This window comes from Plectropomus leopardus, chromosome 16 (assembly GCF_026936395.1).
Source record: "Plectropomus leopardus strain MGB_pleo_1.0 chromosome 16, ASM2693639v1, whole genome shotgun sequence".
Classification (NCBI taxonomy): Eukaryota; Metazoa; Chordata; class Actinopteri; order Perciformes; family Serranidae; genus Plectropomus; species Plectropomus leopardus.
The window spans coordinates 18,934,746-18,954,797 of NC_142191.1; the positions used below are offsets into that span (position 1 = coordinate 18,934,746).

A 20,052-nucleotide genomic window follows, 5' to 3' on the forward strand; every position below is an offset into this window, starting at 1 on the left:
TTCTTTCCACACCCACGTTTCCAGAAGAAAAGATGTACTCTGTCGAGGTTCTTCAAAAGAGACATGCCCTCTCTTCCTGCTCTCCAGCTAACTGCGATAAATAGCCTTTGTGGAGTGTGCTGGTTTTCAAAGGCACATGAAGGCCGCCTCCCACATGGAGAGCTCCACCGCGGACAAAGCAGAAGGACACCCCATACTCATGTTCCCTTCACTTAACACCTAAAACGACAAAGTCAGCCAGCCCTTCATTCAGCCAATTTCTAAATGTATAATCTACCATGAGGACCTTGCAATCAGTATATGATTTTATTTTCATAATGATGCCCACACAGTGCATTATATTCAAGTCCAACCAAAATCAATTTAGTAACTCCTTTTTGTATGCTTTTTATTTTATCATTGGTAGGGTTTTTAATACTAAATGGAATTATAATGATTTTTGAGGGAATGTTAGAAATGCTGATTTTCGTCACAGCCGGCTAGAGAGGCGTGTTGGTGTCTGTGTTTGACAGGAGCTTGCAGGTTGAGTGTCAGTGTTGCAGATTGTGTGCTGTAGCCTCCGTGTCATGGGCAGACGGTGTTATGTTGTTGTTGGTGCTGAAGAGTGGAGATCACACCAGAATCTAACCTGAACTAAGTAACATTTACAGGTATTTTCATAAGCTGTCAAGCCTGCAAACTGACATTAGCAGTACATTTCCCCAGGGAATATTTTCCTGGCCACTTGTTTAACAATTTAAGGTGTATTCAATTTTGTAACTCAGAAAAAAGGGAGACTTAAGCAGAAAAACGAATGTGTTCATACTCTGTGCCTCTTGTGTTGTGTTGTCTGGAGTATGGTTAGAGTGACAACATTTGTGGCTCGCATTAGACATCTAAGGACCTGTCTATACAGATATTTTTGTAAATGCATATTGTCCTCTATGTTTCCACACAAATGGAGTTTTACGTTCCTGAAAGATAGATTTGCTGAGACTACAAAGACAAAAGGCAGCGTTTTTGCAGAAATGTTAGGGAGCTATGTGATGCAAACTTGATGGAGGCTGTAGTGGCTTTTTGCTTAACCTTCAACTGAGGTCCTTTGGAGCAAGTATAAACACATATATAACCTACATTGTTTCAAGCATACAAAACCCAGTACTTTCTGCTATGGCCAAGAACTTAAACATCAAACTAAAACATGGGCAGCAGAATCATACAATGTGAGTATAATTTCTTGGGTTACTGGGCTTGACACTGAATTGATTGTAAACCATGAGAAAGTTGTCAGCCTGCAGGATTTTAATGCTATTCAGCAAGTCCCTGAGCTTGCCAAACTCAGAAACCAGTGCATTTGTGGAGGAGTGGGGTAGTATCGTATGACTAGTAGTGGTACCTTCCTTTCTTTCCGTGATGATTTAAAGTTTCCCTTTAAAGTTTTGTCATAGGACCATACGTGGGTGGATCCAGGAACCCCTTATTTGATCATGTGCTGTGACGCAGCAGGTTCTCCTGAGGAATGCTGTCTGTTTTTCCACACATTTCCCTGGAGTAGACTTCTGTTACTGGGCAACCTGACAGTGATAGAGTCTGGTCATCTGTTCCCGCCTCCACCCATCATGCCTTTACATTTCTCATGTTGCAGTGCACTTGTTTCATGTACTCCTAAATGTCAGCCATGCATAAATAGTCAAAGCAATAGAGGAAAGTGTGTTGTTTGGTTATGTGTCATATGTTGCCGTGCGTCAAAACACAGTAGTGATGTGAAACATGTAATCATGTTGAATCGTAATTTGTCAGCCTGTTACGTATCTACACTTCAGTTTCTCATGTTCTCCCCATGCAAATTTCTACATATAATCATTTTCATTTCAAATGTGAAGTACTTGAACAAATTATTTAATTAGCTGTCTTTCTTTTTTGCATTTCTTGACGTTTTTGATACCCAGAGTCTAATTATTAACATAAGATGTATTCAGTTTCACGTCTTGCTGCTCTAGATAGTTAGATACCAGCAGTGTATCATAATAAGCCTAATTTGTTCAAGGGTTTGCAGCTCATTAAATGTGACTGTCGCTTAAATCTCACAAATTACTCAGCCATTAAGTCTGCACTGTTAACTGGCGTTAACTGCTACTCAAGGAAAAATACAGTGTCACTCTTGGTCCATGAAAGAGAAGGATCTAGCTCCATAGCTCCAGGCTCCAGCCCACATCCTTCGTCAGACCCTTTCTAGTCTTCTTGGAGAGTGAACTCAAAAATTTTGTAAAAAATAAATTTAACATCAGGATACAATGTTTAGAGTGCTGCAGAGATGATGTTTTTCTGTAAGCCGATGCAAAAATTAGCCTTGCTGTGGTTCCATGGGATTTTTCCTATGGATTTTGTGTTATGGCAGAAAATGAAGTATGAAGCAAACATAACTTGTATAATTTTTGAAACCTAAAGGCAATCTCCGGAAATGAAAGCTAATTTTGGGCTATAAATGAGCTACACTACGGATGCGTAACTGCAATGACGCCGTGATAACAACTCCTCCGCACATGCATTTGTAGATAAAAGACACAAAATGAAATTAAAAAGTTGAAACACCATGCAAGAGAATGGCTTATGGAGATAACTTTCCTATTTAATAGCTTTAATCATTTATAAATAGTAAAAACATTGTTTTATAATTGTCCATGTTTTGGGATAGTTCTGATAATTCATGGTTTCTGGTTGTGGAATGATTTTAATATATATTCCGACCTCAACAAGACTCAACATGAGCAAAGACTCCGTTTTGCAGCCACTTATGCAAAGCATAACATTATAGCATCGATCCACAACAGGATCAGGACAGCCCCCACTGTTACACTTATTCACTTTAAAGCACCTTCTCTCTCCAAAGCCCTCTGCTCTGTCAGTTTGGCTTTAGCAAAGAGTCACCTTTAGAAATGAGAATAATACTGAATTTAAATGGGGTCATTTTTTTGCTCTGTTAACTACCATAAACTAGATCTAAAGATCTTTTTTCTGTAATAAAGTCCCATAGTGGTTCACCAGAAGGGGACATACTTTGCCTTTCTATCAAGTGGCATGGACTTGATGCCATGTGTTATTCATACGCTCAGTAGGCTACTTTATTTATTTATGAGAAGAAAATACAAAACATATAATACAGTGGCATGTAAGTGTTACAGTTGTCATAAAAACAGCTTTAGTTTGTATTTATGCCCAACATGTCCTCTATTTTACTATTTGTTATTTTTTGATTCTCCTGCAGAGATACAAGGCTGGGAGGTGTGACGACATCCTCAAGTGGAAGCCCCCCAATCTGAACTCTGTGGACTTTCGCCTCAAGATCACCAAAGTCGGAGGAGAAGGGTAAGTCATTGTTGCCAGGGAAACGCTCTTCCTGACGAGTTTAATAGTACCTATCATTTTGTGACGCACTGGAGTATTTCACACACACATAGACGTGTAGAGTTGATACGTGTACTGCTTTTATGTCTTCCCTACTATCCAGTCTTATCTCACGTATCCTACCGCTCTGAGTTCAGTTCCTGTTACAGTAATGTTGCCACAGTGTTCCTTTCACCATCATTTTCCACATGCACTTTTGTCTCCAGTCCCAGAGATGTCTTATCTGCTGTACAGTATGTGCCTATAAGAGAAACACAGCTGCCATTCCCCTTTTTTCTCTCATTTTATGTTTATCATCCTCTGCAGCATAAATTATTCAGATGCACTGGTGCTCATCCTAGCCCTCATTCCTGTAAACATAAGAGCACTGCTGAAAAAACAATTCTATAACTACAAAAGACAATCAATTTCTGGAGGTCATTATAGCCTGTGGTGTGTATTTCTCACACAGAATGGAAACTAATACACTGGTAGTTCTCTGATACTGTAGTTTATGGAAAAAAGCCATTGTCATCCAATGTGGTTTGTCCCTGCTGGTTTTGTTGCTCTAGGAAAGGTAATGTGCATCTTTCAGTTGGTCTTTTCGGCCCTAACTAACAGGACCAAAAAGACGGATTGGTTGGATTACGAAGACATTCCTGATCCCCAGAGGATAAGTCTTACTGACTGTGGTGATCTCTTTACATTTTCTCTAGTGCCACCAAGCAGGTTGACATTATTGGTTGGCTTAACAGTGGTTTTGGTACACATGTTCATGGTGCAAGACAGGGCTGGGCAACATAATGATTTTATATCGATATTGGGATATGAGACTAGATGTCATCTTAGATTTTGGATTTGATGAAATGCCATAAGTGTTGTCCTCTTCTGGTTTTAAAAGCTGCATGTGAGTAAAGTGATGTCATTTTCTGAACATAGCAGACTGTTCTAGCTGTTCTATTATAAAGTGCCCCAGGGATGACGTTTTTCTGTCGGCTGACATGGAAGTTAGCTTCGCCCGGGTTTCCTTGTCAAAAAGTCTGTGGGATTTTTCCCTTGGATTTTGGGTTATTGCAGAAAATAGGATCTGACAAACAAACATTTATGAGAATTACAGGTTTTGTTCAGAAAGACAATCTTCACAAATAAACACACGTTTTAGGATTTTTGAGGCACCAGCAGTGAAAATCTACATTAGGCTGCAGACAAACTAGACCACGGTTGCATCGCCACAACATCAAGGCTTTAAAGCTATGTTAAGTGCAGTTTGAGGTGATGTTCTGTAATAGCCATTTTTTAGCAACCGCCTTTTTATGCTGAGGCCGGAGGCATTATGTTTTTTGGTTGTCTACTTGCCCGTACATCCGGGTGGCGCAATCTATTTATGCAAGATCTCAAGAATGCCTCGTATTTCTTCAAATTTGACTCAGACATTCACTTAAACTCAACGATGAGCCAATATTTTGACATCCATAGATCAAAGGTCAAGATCACTTTGACCTTGTTTGTCTCATTCTTAATAACTTAAGAGCATTTTGAGGGAATTTCTAAAAATCTGGCACAAATGTCCACATGACTCAGGTCAAAGTCATGGTGAACTCATAAAATGTAATAAAATATATTTGGCCATAACTTAAGAACCATGGGTGCCCCCTAAAACTGTGCTGATCATTTAGATCTTTTGCGCTGCTGGGGATAAGGTGTGTGTAAAGTATCCGTTTTCACAGACATGGATGGAAACTGTAAGTGCATCTTGATTTGGGTGCAGAGGCATACAAACGCGTGGCGGTATATCTATTTTAACACATATAAAAGCTTCAAAGTTTGCAAGTGGGGTATTTACTGCCATAAATGGCCTAAACGATTCAACACTGGGTGCAGGAACCAGAACATAACCAGTTCCATGTTGCTGAGAAAGCTGTAAAAGTGGCAACTACCAACAACACAGGACAGAAGCATGAGTTTATGCATTAATTTAATCTGATGGTAAATTAAACCAGTTTAACATCAGGTGAACATTGAAATTCATCTTATACTTTGGTTTATGACCAAATACTTGGAAAGTCAACATTCCCATCAGCCATAGTTGGGGTTCTGTTATGTTAGCATGCTAACATGCAAAACTAAAATGATGAATGATGAATGTGGTACTAGGGATGTTTCTGACTCAGCTAGTGCAGAGGCAGAGCGGATGTGATTTCAGTAGAAACATGATAGTTACCTCCTTGAGTGTCACCATGTGTGTTGTTTCCATCCCACACATCCGGTAGTTGTATACGGCCTGAGCTTTCTCATGTGCCCTCTAGAGATATCCTCCAGTAACACGTGTTGTGCATAGGCAAGTATATATACAAAAACGCTTATGACGCAGCCAGACGCATACGTGAACACAAGGTTAAACAGCAGATATATCTCCGGCCTAATAATTCGAATCTGCAACTTTCAGGGGGCAGCCCTGCATGTTGCCTTCAGCTTGTAGGTATCATAATTGTGAGCACTCTCTCATGCCGTTAGCTTTAATCTGAAAAGACCACTCTGCCTGAGTGCAATCTCACAGAGCTGCTATCATTCTTTTTTGCTATCAGCACAATGCACATCTCTCTGCTCTGTGTGCTTTTCTTCAGTCTGTGAGTATTGTCTGAGTGTGAGCAAACACACTCATAGCAGTGAGCTTTCTGGTCACGCTGCCTTTTCCTCTGAGAGCCAGGTGACCTGAGGAACTATCCCAGCTTTGTAGCCATGAGACTGCCACCATTCAGCAACAACAGACTGAGAAGATCACAGTCACTCATTCTACTCTAAGGCCAGCCAGCGAGCCAGCTTCTTGACTCCTCCCTGTGTGTGGGAGAACACAGATGATCGTTGTTGCCATTTGAGAATGTTCTCATGTTTCCCCGAAAGATGAATTTTGCTGGCAGAGGAGCACTCAGCAGATCTCACTGTCTCGGTGTAGGTTTTCAAATCTCTCCTTGGTTACTGTCTCGGAGTGAGAGAGATGGACAGACATATAAAGAGGTAACAACTGTTTATTCATCAGCCCACACAGTCAATCCTTGAGCACGTCTTTGTGTACCACTGAGGCATATACAGCCTTGCAAGTTTTATTACCTTCTCTGAAAGCAAGCACAGAGGCAGACGGTGATTATTGTGCAGCAGGAAGAGTGGAGAGGTGGAAAAGAACAAAATGGAAAGATGAAGCAATCCCAGAAAGCGTGCAAGTGCCGCTCCCAACTCTGGAACTCAACATAGTTTTGTATAGATATCTTAAATTATGGATAATTTGAGCCAGCATTCTGTGTGAAGAGGTGATGAGTAATGGTTACATCATTCATTAGTAGTGATTTTGAAGATCTGCAGGAGGAGACTGCTTCTGTCTGATTGGCTTGGATTGGGTCTCAAGAGGCCAGAGTCTAGAGGCTTCATGTTACTGGTCTTTCTACTCAAGTGTCATTACAGCATCCCGATCCATTATATATGTAAAGGATCCACAGTCAAACACTTGTGACTCATGTAAAAGCATCAAAGTGAAGTTAACCACATGCGATCAATGCTTTTTATTCTTGACTGTGTAACCGTGAGAATTCATCTCTTTTGCAGCTTTTCACCTGCAGAGCGACCGTGACATGACATTTGTGGCTCTGAGTGAAAAGATTCAAATAGACATTATTCCTGCCGTGTCAATTGCAAGATGCAAACACTTGCTGTAGAGACAGACGTGGGTATAAAAGACATTGTAGCACTCGTAGTGTAATTCAGAGAAAGCGGATCTGAGATTTCAAGGGAGCCTCTGCTCGTAACGTCTCAGCCATCAGCACAAACATGAAGGGCGCTGCAGAACAAACATGGAGCCTGTCTTTGGACTCTGAACCATAAACCGATATCTCTGTATGGACACAAAGATTTGTGGAGTTGACCCTCTGCTGACCCAGCTGTCTACTTTTGGCAGGTCATCACGGGGAGTGTGTTACCTGAAGTCCAGCATACAAATTTCGTGGAATTTGATATGTAACTGTTTCGCTGTAGAACAGACTTGTAACATTTGTTTTGGCTTGTGTTCATAGGATTTATTATTATTTATTAATTATTATTGTTTATTTGCAACATATTATGTTAGTTTCTCTTTGTCAGCATATTTTTGAGGATGATGCTGCAAATATTGCATGTTTGTTATTGTCAATAGAGTTTGGACTGACCAGATCCATTATCAGTGTTGGGTCCCTAAAGTAAAGTAATTTGCTCATCTGATATTAGACTGACATCACTGATGCATGCACTGACTCAGATTCAGTGGTTTGATGTTGGTTACCATGCATGGAGTGCCTGACATTTTCTCCAGCAGCACGCGTATGTGTGTCTGTTCACGTGAGGAGCACAGTGAGTCCCCGCAGTGTCACTTACTGTCTGACCTTTATAATGGCACCACACCCAATGAACAATGAACAATGGCTTGCTTATTCCTTTCCAAGTGCAGTTAAGCTACGCCAGCGTCTCTAGCATGGAGGTCGAGTGGCTGTTCCAAGCCCAGAGCACATTGGGTCAAGGAGAGTCCAACTCTGGGGCCGATAGGCGTATTTCTACCTTTTCACAACTGCAGTTCTCCATCTTTCAAATGGGCAAATACAGCGTAACTTGTATATGTATTTTCATGGTGATGGTCTTTTAGCTCTTTGAGGGATGGTGAGAGTCACTTGAGGTGCTCTAAATAAAGGTTCATTCAGACACTCTGCATAGTAGCCACAGCAATTGCTTAGCACTTGCTGTTTTTAACTTATTTGATAGTGGGTTTTTTTTTGATAGTGTAGATCAGGGATGTCAAACATACATACCAGAGCCGACCCTCCAAAGGGTCCAATCTGGCCCTGGGGTGACTTTGCAAAGTGTGAAATTTAAAAGAAGTCATCAATACTAAGGACCAACCAATTGTATTTAGAAAACGCTCTTATATGACACATTCATTTTCCTTAAGAGGTAAACAAATATATGAAATTACTTCCCAGCAAATTACTATGAGAATTTCTAATTCAGGAGTTTGAATCACAGTTGTAGAGATGAGACCTTACCACTGGTCTCAAGAGATGTAAATATTACCTGTTAATTAAATAGATAATTTATGACATTGACTGATGCATATTGGTTGAGGACACTTCTGAATACATACAGACACAGAACTCAGGCATTTTTCTGTATAGATTTAGACATTTTCCAAAGTTAAACTCCCACATTTGTCTCTTAAAATTACTTAGAATCTGAAACTAGAGGTGCTATAAAAATAAAAAAAATCATTAAAATGTTTAATATAGGCTATGTGAAATACAGCTCAGTCTGGCTCTAGTTATTATGCAATGGTTTAAATGGTCGGGCCCACATTACATCAAATTAAATGTGTCCCCTGAACAAAAATTAATTTGACAGTCCTGGTGTAGATATTCAAATACACAGTTTGAAAACCTTATGAAGGAGTAGTCAGTTTACCATGCTTTACTTTTCAACTCAACTATATAAGTCACTAGTAGCTGACATTGCATTGTGTGCACTTGATACGTTCAAATGTTTCAAAAAAATTAAAGTAGTGGCCATAGCAATTTGCACATCTATTCCAGTTTGTACGTTACGTTACTAACTACTGTTCAAATAAATTGCTCTAGAAAACATTTAAATTTAATGCAGATTTGCAACATAGTGCAAATTTTATGCAAAACAACAACAACTAAAACCTCTGGTGATGGTATTGGTATCAGCAGATATCCAAATTTAAGTATCAGAATCCAAATTGGAATAAAAAAAGAAATGATTGGTATATTTGTAATTGTCAATACATCTATTAAAAGACCAAAACCAACAATGAATTAGTCAGTTGTTCAGTTTTTAATTGTTCATTTATATAATCATTTTTATAGGGACAAGTATATAGCATGGAACAACGCCACTTATCTCAAAGTAAATCCAACACGAAAATACATAATGAAACAGCACAAACACGATGATCCAGATTATTCAGGACTGTGTGATTGAAACTTGTTAAAATATGCTTCAATTTGAATTTAAAATGATCTCATCCATGGTCCATTTTGAGTTCTGCGGGTAAAGAATTCTACATGTTGACCCCTCGAGCGAAAATATGATTCACCAAACTCTCACACATCCTTAGCCTGTGGCACTCAGCCTCAAGCCCATTCGTCCCTACCAGAGATTAATATATACAGTAAACTTTCATTTTTATTACAATACATAAACTCTTGGGCACTGTGAATTTTTGGGACTATTTTCAACTGCTGATTAATACACATTTAGTACACTACTGAGAATTAACACCATCGTGGTGTACGTGGCTTTTACTGAGAACACACTACAGCGCATGTTTATGATGATGAAGTACCATCTCAGCCAGCATGTGATCTGGCAGTATTTGAGGTCTTTGCCACAGAGGAATCAGGCTTTGGCTATACAGATAATGCTTCTTGGTTGCATCAATAAATTGATAGTTTGGGGTTTTCATGACAGAACAAACAAATATCAACTGCATTATTCTTTAACATGGAGAACAAAAAATGAAGTAGAGCATGCTTTGATTACATCGATAGGTGTGTTAAGGTGAGGCAGGAAGGCAAACATTGACAGCTACTGTCTTGCTTCATCCCAGGTCATAAAAGTCTTTTGTATTTTTATAAAGCACCTCGTATTCTTTTGTTTTTGACATTAAAAAGTGTATTTTTCCAAGTGTTTTGCTTCTATGAATTTAGAAATAGTTTGACATCTTGTTCCAGCTGTTCAGTATTACAGGTCTGATTGCATGCTGTTTAGAAACTGTCGTGACATTTAGCAGCATCTTGATTGTTCAACAAAAATCACATCTTGTGTTGGAATCTCATTTTCATGTTTGTTTTACGTTGTTTAGATCTCTCATTTTAACATAAATTGTCTGACCCCAGCTCTGGGAAACGGCAGTGCGTTGTGGCAGTGTGATTTAAGACAGCAGGACTTTTTTTAGATACACATGGACCTCAAATATTCAGATTGTGAGTTAAACTTGGTGCTGTGAAACAGCTTGTAAATGAAAACAAAATAGTCTCATCTGTTTCCTCACGTTTTCCATTGCCTCAGGTAAAATCTCACTGATATCTTCATGTTGTTTTAGAAAGCTGTGCCATGATCAGCCCTGCAGGTTTAGGAAAAGTGGTATTTGGCACATGTCAGTTGCTGATACTAATAGACAGTAAGGCTGTCAGCAATAATGTGTTAAAAGTTAAATGATGCAGTTAAGGTCTGTACATAAGGCTTTTTGTAAAATCGCCAGCTGACGTTCCTGTATTTAATTTATCGGGCTGATTTTGAAAGCTGAAGTGATGATTCTAGTATCATATGAAACTAGAAGACATACGTGATACAACCATGTCATGCTAGCTTCCCAGGAAGGGGTTTAAAAAAGTTCCAAAGTTAGGGTAAATTTTGGCAATGGAAAAACAGTATGACCATTCACAGGGGTCCCTTGACCTTTGACCTCAAGATATTTGAATGTAAGTGACTTGTAGGGGTACTCATGAGTCTCCCATTTACAGATATCCCCACTTTATGCTAGTCCCATGCAGTTTTTTTCCTGTAATTTGACTCCCAATCGGACAATCAGGTAAGAATTGCTTTACCTTGTAAATATAGACTTCATAAGTATTTTGTAACGCAAAGTAATGAAGTAGAAAACATCACAACAACTATCACTGCAGATCAGCACATCCTTTGTGAACAGACTAATTACTTGACATGGCCAGCAAAAGGTAGTGGGCCAAGTACCAAGCTACAGTCTTCTTGTGTTTATTCAGCAACATTATAACATAAACTAAACAAAAAATTAAAAGCTTTTGCTGCTTTGATTTTAGTAAGTATTTTTGACTTGTTTTTAATGCACACAAAATACTTATTTCACTCAACTTTTGGTCAAAAAAGTGTGAAAATCTGTTTGTGAGCATTTCTGCTTTTCCAAGATAATCCACATCCACATGATGTGATGCTGATTAAACAACTTGATTGCTACACAGATGTGCCTTGGGCTGGTTGCAATAAGAGGCCATTCTAAAATGTGTCTTTTGTGTGCAATAAAAACATCTTTAAATTAAACCTATGCAAAATATGAGCAAAAACAAGAACAGTGTACACAACTAGAATGTTACATACATGCCAGCAGTTGGATTTTAAAGATGTTGATTTACATGATTAACATCTAGGTCACGGCACATGACACTGTCCAGCACTGCATGGCTATTTGGCTCTCTTAATGTCTACTGCTGCTTCCTTCCTGCTTGTGTTAGCTATCATTACGCAGGAGGGGGGCTGTGGTGGATGAGAGATGGTCTCTGATTTCAGCTCCAGTTTATATCTCTGAATGAGGTGCTTCAGACGATGTAGCCACACTGTTGTTTAGCTGTCAGTTTAGCTCAATAGCCCTTATTTCCGTTCTAAAAATGGTTAACTAATATGAAAGCAGCGCTGGTACACTCAGTCCTCAACGGCCGACGTAGTGTCTGGAAATAACAACAGGCACAGAGGAGGTGTTTTTGGTGGAGGGAGGTAAGGAGCACTGTGTGATTAAGACATCTGCTGGGCGTGATCTCTGGGATGAGACACAAATTCTGCACAGACACATGTTCACGGTGCTGAGACATAAACCCCAATATAGTTTGAGTTAGCCATGCTGAGGGCTCACACTGAGCTCACAGACGGTGACACAGCTCTGTATAATGACCTTGTGTTCAATATCTATAAATGTTCCACAGATTTATTTTCGCCTTGGACTCTGAACGTGCCCATACTGTAGCTTTCTCTGTAAGTTTAGAAACGTGAAGCTGTGCAGGGAGACAGAAGGGATCAGAGAGGTGTAATCTCACATCCCTGCCGTTCTGTTACTAGCTGGAAAGTGGAAGCGCTGTAGTGATTTTTCTTTGCACCGTCGTTGCCACTCAGACTCTTGAGTGTCGAGGGTGTTAACCATGATCTTTTTGTCTTTCTAGGCTGCTTCCACAGACTGTCGGCTTGCTCTACGTCGGCAACTATGACAGGCCCTTTGCAAAGATGAAGGTGAGAAAATAAATGTGTTGCTTTGTTGAATTCATCCTGGTGCCAAGAAGCCGAAGCCCCCTTTGCTCTGCCAGCTTCTCTTTAACATGGCGCAAGATTTTAGTTTTGTTTAAGGTATGTAGCTGACTTCACACTGCCAAGAACAAAAGAAACGCATCAGGTTTGTTTCTTCATCTCTTACTTTGTGACATGAAGAATTGTACCTGATCATTGACGTTCTTTTATTTAAAACAGGCTCATATTTGGTGTAGAGCTATGTTACTGATTTCAGAGTTTTTTTACATAAATGTTTTCAAATTTTAGGTCATGTTTTTTGATGTGCTCTTGTTTTAATTTCATGTAAATGCAAACTTCTCTGCATAGTTCCCTGTTGGCTTGATACATTCAGGATAATGAACATGTGCTGTGAAACAACATACTCACCACACGTTTTATCATGCCAAAATGTATTTCAGTCATTTCTGCTGTGTTTGTTTTTTTATGTTCTGTGTTGGGCTGCGGTCAGTGACACTCAACACTTCCCTCCACTTTCAAATGGATGCAAAGCCAGCTGCTGTTTACTGAAGGTGGATAGATACAGCAGCCTGTTTACACTGGATGACAGTGTAAACGAGCGAGCGATGAAAAGTGCACAGATGGAGGGTTTCAGACCAACATTTAAACTACGCATTTATTATCATTCTTATTCCTTATTTTCTCATCAACTCATCATCGTCAGGGAATTGGAGGATTCATTAATCTAAAAATAATTCCTTAATTGGTATCAAAAAGTCTTAACAAGTGGGGTTTTATGATTTTTTTTTGATGTTGCATCGTAAAATTTCAAAATAACCGGTAACATCTATTGTTGTGCCTACACGGTGGCAATAGCCGCTGCCTGTGGCATTATGTTTTCAGGTTGTTATGGGAATATCCAGATGCAGTAAGCTCCACAGTTGAGGGGCATTAAAACAGAAAACACTTTCACCGATACTTTTATGGGACATAGGAGGAACACTTAAAAGAAAAGCGATTGGGGACCTTAGCAATCTGGCCAGGACAGTAAATCAAAGAAAATCTCTGATATATGAAGAAACAGGGTCATTTAAAGTTTTATAAGCAAATAAAAACAACTTTAATGTCAGTTCTAAAAGATACAGGTAGCCAGTGCAGTGTCTTAAGCAGTGGGGTAATGTGACCAGTTCTCTTGTTGTAGTAAAGGCTCTGGCTGCAGCATTGTGTTATTTTACTTTTTAGGTAAACCAGTAAAAATGCTCTACTGCGGGTGACACAGAGACATTTTTCTGCTGCGCTTAACATCCAAAGATTGATGTTAAAGGGATAATTTGCTGATTTCTAATCAGCTTTATGTCATAATGTTGGTCGTGTAAGTGAACTGTGGTAAAGTTTCCTTCATCTGATCAGTACCTAGATCTTCCTGCTTCGCTCTCAGCAAAACTCCAACAAACATATTGTCCATCACAGTTTTGCTGTCTCTTAGGCTGTTGCTTGATACACAGGCTGCTGCATTTTTACTGTTGCCCGCTACTCATGCTGCCACCATGCACAAAAAGAGTATTGACGTGGATCAAGAGACAAACCCGACACTTTTATCTTTGTCTGACAAAACTCTGTTCAAACGGTAAAACAAGGCAGTGCTGATCAAATATACACCAAGATTCTGTTAGTGTATTGCCTATTTTATCTCACCTAAAATGTTTTCAGAAACATATTTTAGTGTGCAGGTAGTGGGTGCCATCATGTTTGCTGCAGAGTGAATGAAAGGCAGAAAAAAGTGAGATCAAATAGTGATTTGCATACTTTTTCCCTAAAATATTTTCAGAAACACGTTTTAGCTCACAGTTTAACTGTAATATTATATCATTTGTTACCAGCAGAGTGCTGAAAATCACCAGAGGCCTGACGATACAATATTATCTTGACACATAAGTCACAATACAATATTATTACAATTTAAAATGTGTTGCAGTGTGCAGAGAATATTTTGTGATTATTACCATTATTCAACTGCAAATTATGTCCCCAAATGAAAATTAAAGTATTCTAGTTGGCTACCAAAACTTAAATTTGTGTCTGTGATATTAACAATCTATATGATTTAAAAAATCAATAATTGGCACCATCTTGCTACACAAAAATATTGCGGTATCGTTTTTTTCCCGCCCATACCTATTACCAGCCGGCTGCCATTGTGTCAAACGGACAGGTTCACATTACGTCATTTACCAGCTGGAGCATTTATTGTTCCGTTGCGGTGCATTGCATTCTGGTAGCTAGTTTTAGGTTTTCCATCACTTGAGCAAAAGCAAATGCTACAGCCCTTTTTCTCTGAAGTTGCTTTCTTGTTTTCTCTGTGTTATAGCACCAGTATTCACATCTTCCTACTGCACAGACAGCCCAGTGTTACAAAAAAAAGACCATCTTTCCAGCAGTGAAGTACTTCTTTAAGGATTTCCCCGTTGCATGTTATCTATGTGAATTCACTGTTTGCACACAGGGAATCACACATCACCAGACCTTTGACATGCAGTGACACAGCCTCAGCCAAGTGCTCTCCACAGTAACAAGCCTCTCATTTCCATTATGGAAGTTAAAGAGCAACATGACAGGGCTATTACATTTGTTGTGTTATTTAAATTCTGATGTAAATTTCTATGGTGCTCTCACACGATATGGAAATTTGCCACTTTGACTAAATGACTCTTGTGTATGTGCAGGGCTTCCAGTAGTCACAGTTATGCTTCAGAAACACAGAAAATGTGTGTTTCTTCCCCCTCTGGTATTGTCACTGTTGTGCCAGATTCCCATGTATCAGCCGTGGGCTCTGTGACTGAAGAAGGTAGAGTCTCTGTTCGCTGCTCCGTCTCTAAGCTCCTCTCAGGGAGACAGAGCTGCAGCCTTGGGGGTCATCTTCTGTTGGCTTTCATGTTGCTGTTTTTGTTATGAAATATGTTTTACAGTCAGTCCAAGTGTGAATATGCTAAAATATGGTAATTTCATGCCAGAACGGGACACATAGACTTGTGGGGTTTTTTTGCAGCCTGCAGTACACCACTAAAATGCAGTTTTGATATTTTTTGCATTGCTCAAGGGCATGTAAGTAATGACGATGTGTCGATTAGATGTAATTTGGAGCACATTTAGTTTCCAGAACATTTGAATGCATCCCGCTTCTGGGGAAAAAAAAAAACCTTTTTTGGAAATTACATAAATGTCATAATCTTCATGAAAACCTGTTTTATTGGCTCAATTCTTCCAGTTTAGCTGCTGTTGGTACCTACAGGGAATCGCTAAAATGAATTTTGTAAGGGAGCTTTCTTGATGATTTATCAGTGCAGCTTTTCCAAAAAAGCAACTATTGGAGTATAATTATGAAAAAACATGGCAGTACATATTTTAAAAGTGATCTGTATTATAAATTCAGTTGTATTCATGTGTGGAGATGAAGCCTTTCCATATTATATTTGTATTTCCTTAGATCTTATTTAATTTTAATTACTAATTTTAATTACTTTTCTAATAAGAAAACAAATTTAATCCAAGAAATTCAGTCAGATATGCAGCCTTCTTTCACTTGTTTGCTTGCGTATCCCTTATATTCACTGGTAAAATTCGACTCAGACTACAACTACAACTACAAATTTGAGGATACTTTCATTCTGCTTTATACTTTGGCTGCACTTTATTTCAGTGGGAAATGATGTACTTTTAACCTCAATACAGCCTTGGCCACCAGTGTGTGAATGGGTTGCTGTGTGTGAATGTGTATTGTGAAAGCTCTGTACAAGCGCAAGCCTATTTATCATTCTCATCTAACTCGTTAAATGTTCCAAGTGTGCTATCTTTCTGTTTTACCTCTGAATAAATTGGTGGCTAATCTTGCTAAAATGCTTGTTTACAGCATGTCTGATCGCTTGTGCTTGTTGCTTCATTGCATCAATTATGAGCATCATCCTCCCCTTTTGAGGTCTCAGTGACTACTTCGTTTAGTGCAAGGTCGTCAAAATAATACAGCTGATCGCTGAAGCTTCAGAAATCAAGCTATGGATAACCACTTATTACTACTCTTCAGTTCTGGGTGTCATTATCCGAGTTCTGTGGGTTTTGCTAAAGTCTGGCAGAAGTAATGGCTATTGATTCCTCATTTAGATTTAGTATCAGTGCTTTATGGAGTCGGCTCCCTGTACAGACCTATATGTGGCCTGTGAGTACAGCTCATTTATCATAAATAATTTGAATGGAGCCTGACAGATGTACTCACCAGAGACAGAGATAAGAGCAGCTCTCTGTCAAAGACCAGCCGCTTTGATGAAGCTGTGAGAGTTTGGCAGTGTGCACTTCACCTGCTGAGTACTGAAATGCCTTTGACTTTTTTTCCCCATCAATGATTCCCCCAATTTGTACAACTCTGTATGCTTCATTAAGTGAGAGGGAGAATGTTTCTGTTTAATCAACAGTAACACTTCATGATTGAGCTGCAACTAAAGTATTTGAATAATGTTTCATTTTCTGTTGAGATTTTCGTTGCCCACAGCTTTTTGTAAATTACATGAGATGTGGGATTAAGAGGTATGAAATACTGTCAGAGTAATAGAACGCACTTCCCACAGAAAACACCCAATCATGCTGCACAACAAAACAAACTAATCAATTAAAAGTTTGGAAAGTAAAACACTCCCTGGATAGTTATTTTCTTTTTTTTAACTACATAATGTGACACCTGTTGCCTGCTTATTTACCACAGTTAAAGGTAGCTTTTTTCTGGGTTCCCAGGGTCATGAAAACCTGGAAAACATCTAGTTTTTCAGGCCTGGAAAAGTCATGGGAACTGTTAAAATTATTGGAAGTTTTGGAAAAGTCATGGAATGTTTTTATGTTTGATAAAATTAGTTGTTACAGTAATCTTTGTCAATAATTTACAGAAATGTAGAACTGCCATACCACACAAAAGAAAAACAGATCAGTATCAGGTAATAATGTGAAAAGTCTCTCGTTATAACAAGATGTTTTTCAGAAAATATTTTCATGTTATGACGTACAAATTTGTTATGTTATAATGTGATCACATATATTTCGAATTTAAATGTTTAATGCTTCAACAAGATAAATAATATTTTGTTCTAACAAGAAAAGTTTGCAATAAAACGTGATAAGCTTTTATGACATAATACTTAATACTCAAAATATCTTGTTAAAATGTGAAAAATACCTTGTTATAACAAGAAACCTTTCATGTTATTACCTGACACTGATCACTTCTTGTTTTTCTTTGACAGGGCAGCAATACACTTTGGTAATAATTAACGTTTGGAGTAAAGTTTACCATACAATTCTGTTTGTGTAATATATTGTAATTATGATTAATGATCATTTAAATTTTATTATGGGTTTTTGAAAGTCATGACAAAGTTTGTAAATTTTGGCAATGAAAATATTTGAGAAACCAGTTTTTTTTATTTGCTGCTCAGAGATGTCCTCACGTGGCATAATTATCGATATTGTACATGCTCACCAGAGACACGAGGTTGACATCACATAATGAGCTCACCAGGAGTCTCTGAGTCGCCCATGTAAGACCACATTTGGCTGTAATTGGCCCCAATAATTACATTGTCACTAATAGAACATGTGAGGGGAATATTTTTGCTTTGCAATTCACACATTATTCTGAGTCACTCAGTTGAGTCGTGTATATTTTAGCAGGGACTGATATTAATGGACAGAAGACGTCTAATGTATTCTGTTTGAAAGCATATTAAAGACTGAGCAGTAGTTTTTCGACACCGTCCATCAGCCGCATTGTTTCCTCTGAGGAAGTGTTTGTTCATGTTCCTGCTTTTGCATCTTATATCCTCTCCCCACTTATATATTCTTTCATCCAGTTTCTCATTATTAAAATGGACCCGAGTGCTGCCTTGTCGTAGACCCGCCGGCCGGCTCTGATTAAGTCTGGAATGAAACAAAGGCAGGGTCAGTCAGAGAGCAATGTAGGGGAAAACAACACAGCTACTGAAGGAAATTACAAACTTTGAATCTTTGCTCATCTATGTCACATCTCTAGAAAATTCCTGTAATGAACTGTAGCACAATGTACCAGTACAAGTCTCCATAGATCCTAGTATTTGACAAAGAAGCAGGTTGACCGTGTGCAGACTAGTAAAAGGTCATATACCTCCAGTTGTCTGCAGCTGTTTGCTTTGGTCCTAGTTTCTACTTTACTGCGTGATATAAATTAAATCTTTATTTGTTTAGTGATACCTAGTGATGAAAACTCTCAGTCCTCTTGTCTCTGGCCGCATTTCTAATTTTAAACTCTGTGTTGATTTAAGGAATTGACTTTTTCAAGGACATGAGCCTGTGCCTTCAGGAAATAGCTCTGCTGTATATTTGCTTTATTCCTGAGAGTCAGAAGAGAGGATCAATACCACTTTCATATCTTTACATTAACTATAGAGCTAAAGACCCAGGAGCTAACGAGTGCAAGCAGGAGGAGTGCAGGTATCTCCACTGTCTCCAAAGACAACAATAATAATGTAATAAAAATAATCAATCAGGCCAGGAGTGAATTTGAGGAGAGTGAACTTTGTGAAAGTTCAACAGTCATAATACATTGTTTTCCTGCGTTGTGCAATGTTTTTTATTTATCTGTTTGTAAACAAAGTAGACATATAATGTTAATAAGAGAGTTTAACCATTCCATCTACATTCTGACCTTCACCTATGATCATGAGCTTTGGGTAGTGCCTAAAAGAAATAAATTGGGAATACAAGCAGCCAAAATTAGTGTCCTCCGGAGGGTGGTTGGGCTCAGGCTTAGAGCTCCGACATCTGGACGTAGCTCACAGTAGAGCTGCAGCTCCTTTGCGTTGAAAGGGGCCAGTTGAGGTAGTTCGGGCATCTGATCAGGATTCTTTATGGATGCTTCCCAGTAGAGGTTTTCCAGGCACATTCAGCTGGTCCAGCTGCTCTTGACCCAGACAATAGAATCCAGGCAGTTGTAAATTTGCATCACTGCCGGGGAATCTATTTGCATCAAAACCTTTATTCAACAGGTGTTGAAACTTGTAAATTTGCATGGATTCAGTTACTGTGAATTTTGAGCTTTTCACATTTTCTTGTTATTTATCCATCACACCTTTGTTGTGTAAAGACTTTAACAAACATTGATATGCAAACTTTTCTGTAGTTTTGCAGAGTGCCATGCTAGCTGTTTCCCTCTTTCTGGTCTTCATGCTAGAGTATCGTTCAACTCAGTAATTGTAGACTGCAGCTTTTTGTATTTATGTTCTTGCATATTCATCCTAACAAGCTTTTATTGCAAGTGAAGGACATACAAGGGTTCCTCTCTAGTTGAAGGCATAAAACAGACATTTCTTAAAAAGGTGTGTAGATTATTTTCAAAAATTCACATAACAAAAAAGTGCAACATACAAGCACCTAGAAACAGCATCAAGCTTTGAAGCCCATTTTATATAAAGGCTGAACGAGGAATTACAACTTTCGGGTCCAACACATTTCCCAATATACTTACATTGTGAAAGAGACGTCTGTAAATCAGTGGATAGATTCGTCTGGGCTTCACAACACCTCCAAAATGACTACTCCTTGGATTTGGAGTTGGTC

General features: G+C 38.8%; 1 protein-coding gene across 1 annotated transcript in view; it reads left to right on the top strand.

Annotated features, from left to right (window-relative positions):
- Positions 1-20,052, top strand: part of rngtt (RNA guanylyltransferase and 5'-phosphatase) — a 120,931-nt gene that overhangs the window by 92,134 nt on the left and 8,745 nt on the right. Inside the window, exons 13-14 of the mRNA XM_042503191.2 lie at positions 3,245-3,345; positions 12,363-12,429. Coding sequence (XP_042359125.1) covers positions 3,245-3,345; positions 12,363-12,429 — 168 coding nt within the window. The remainder of the gene's footprint in view (positions 1-3,244; positions 3,346-12,362; positions 12,430-20,052) is intronic.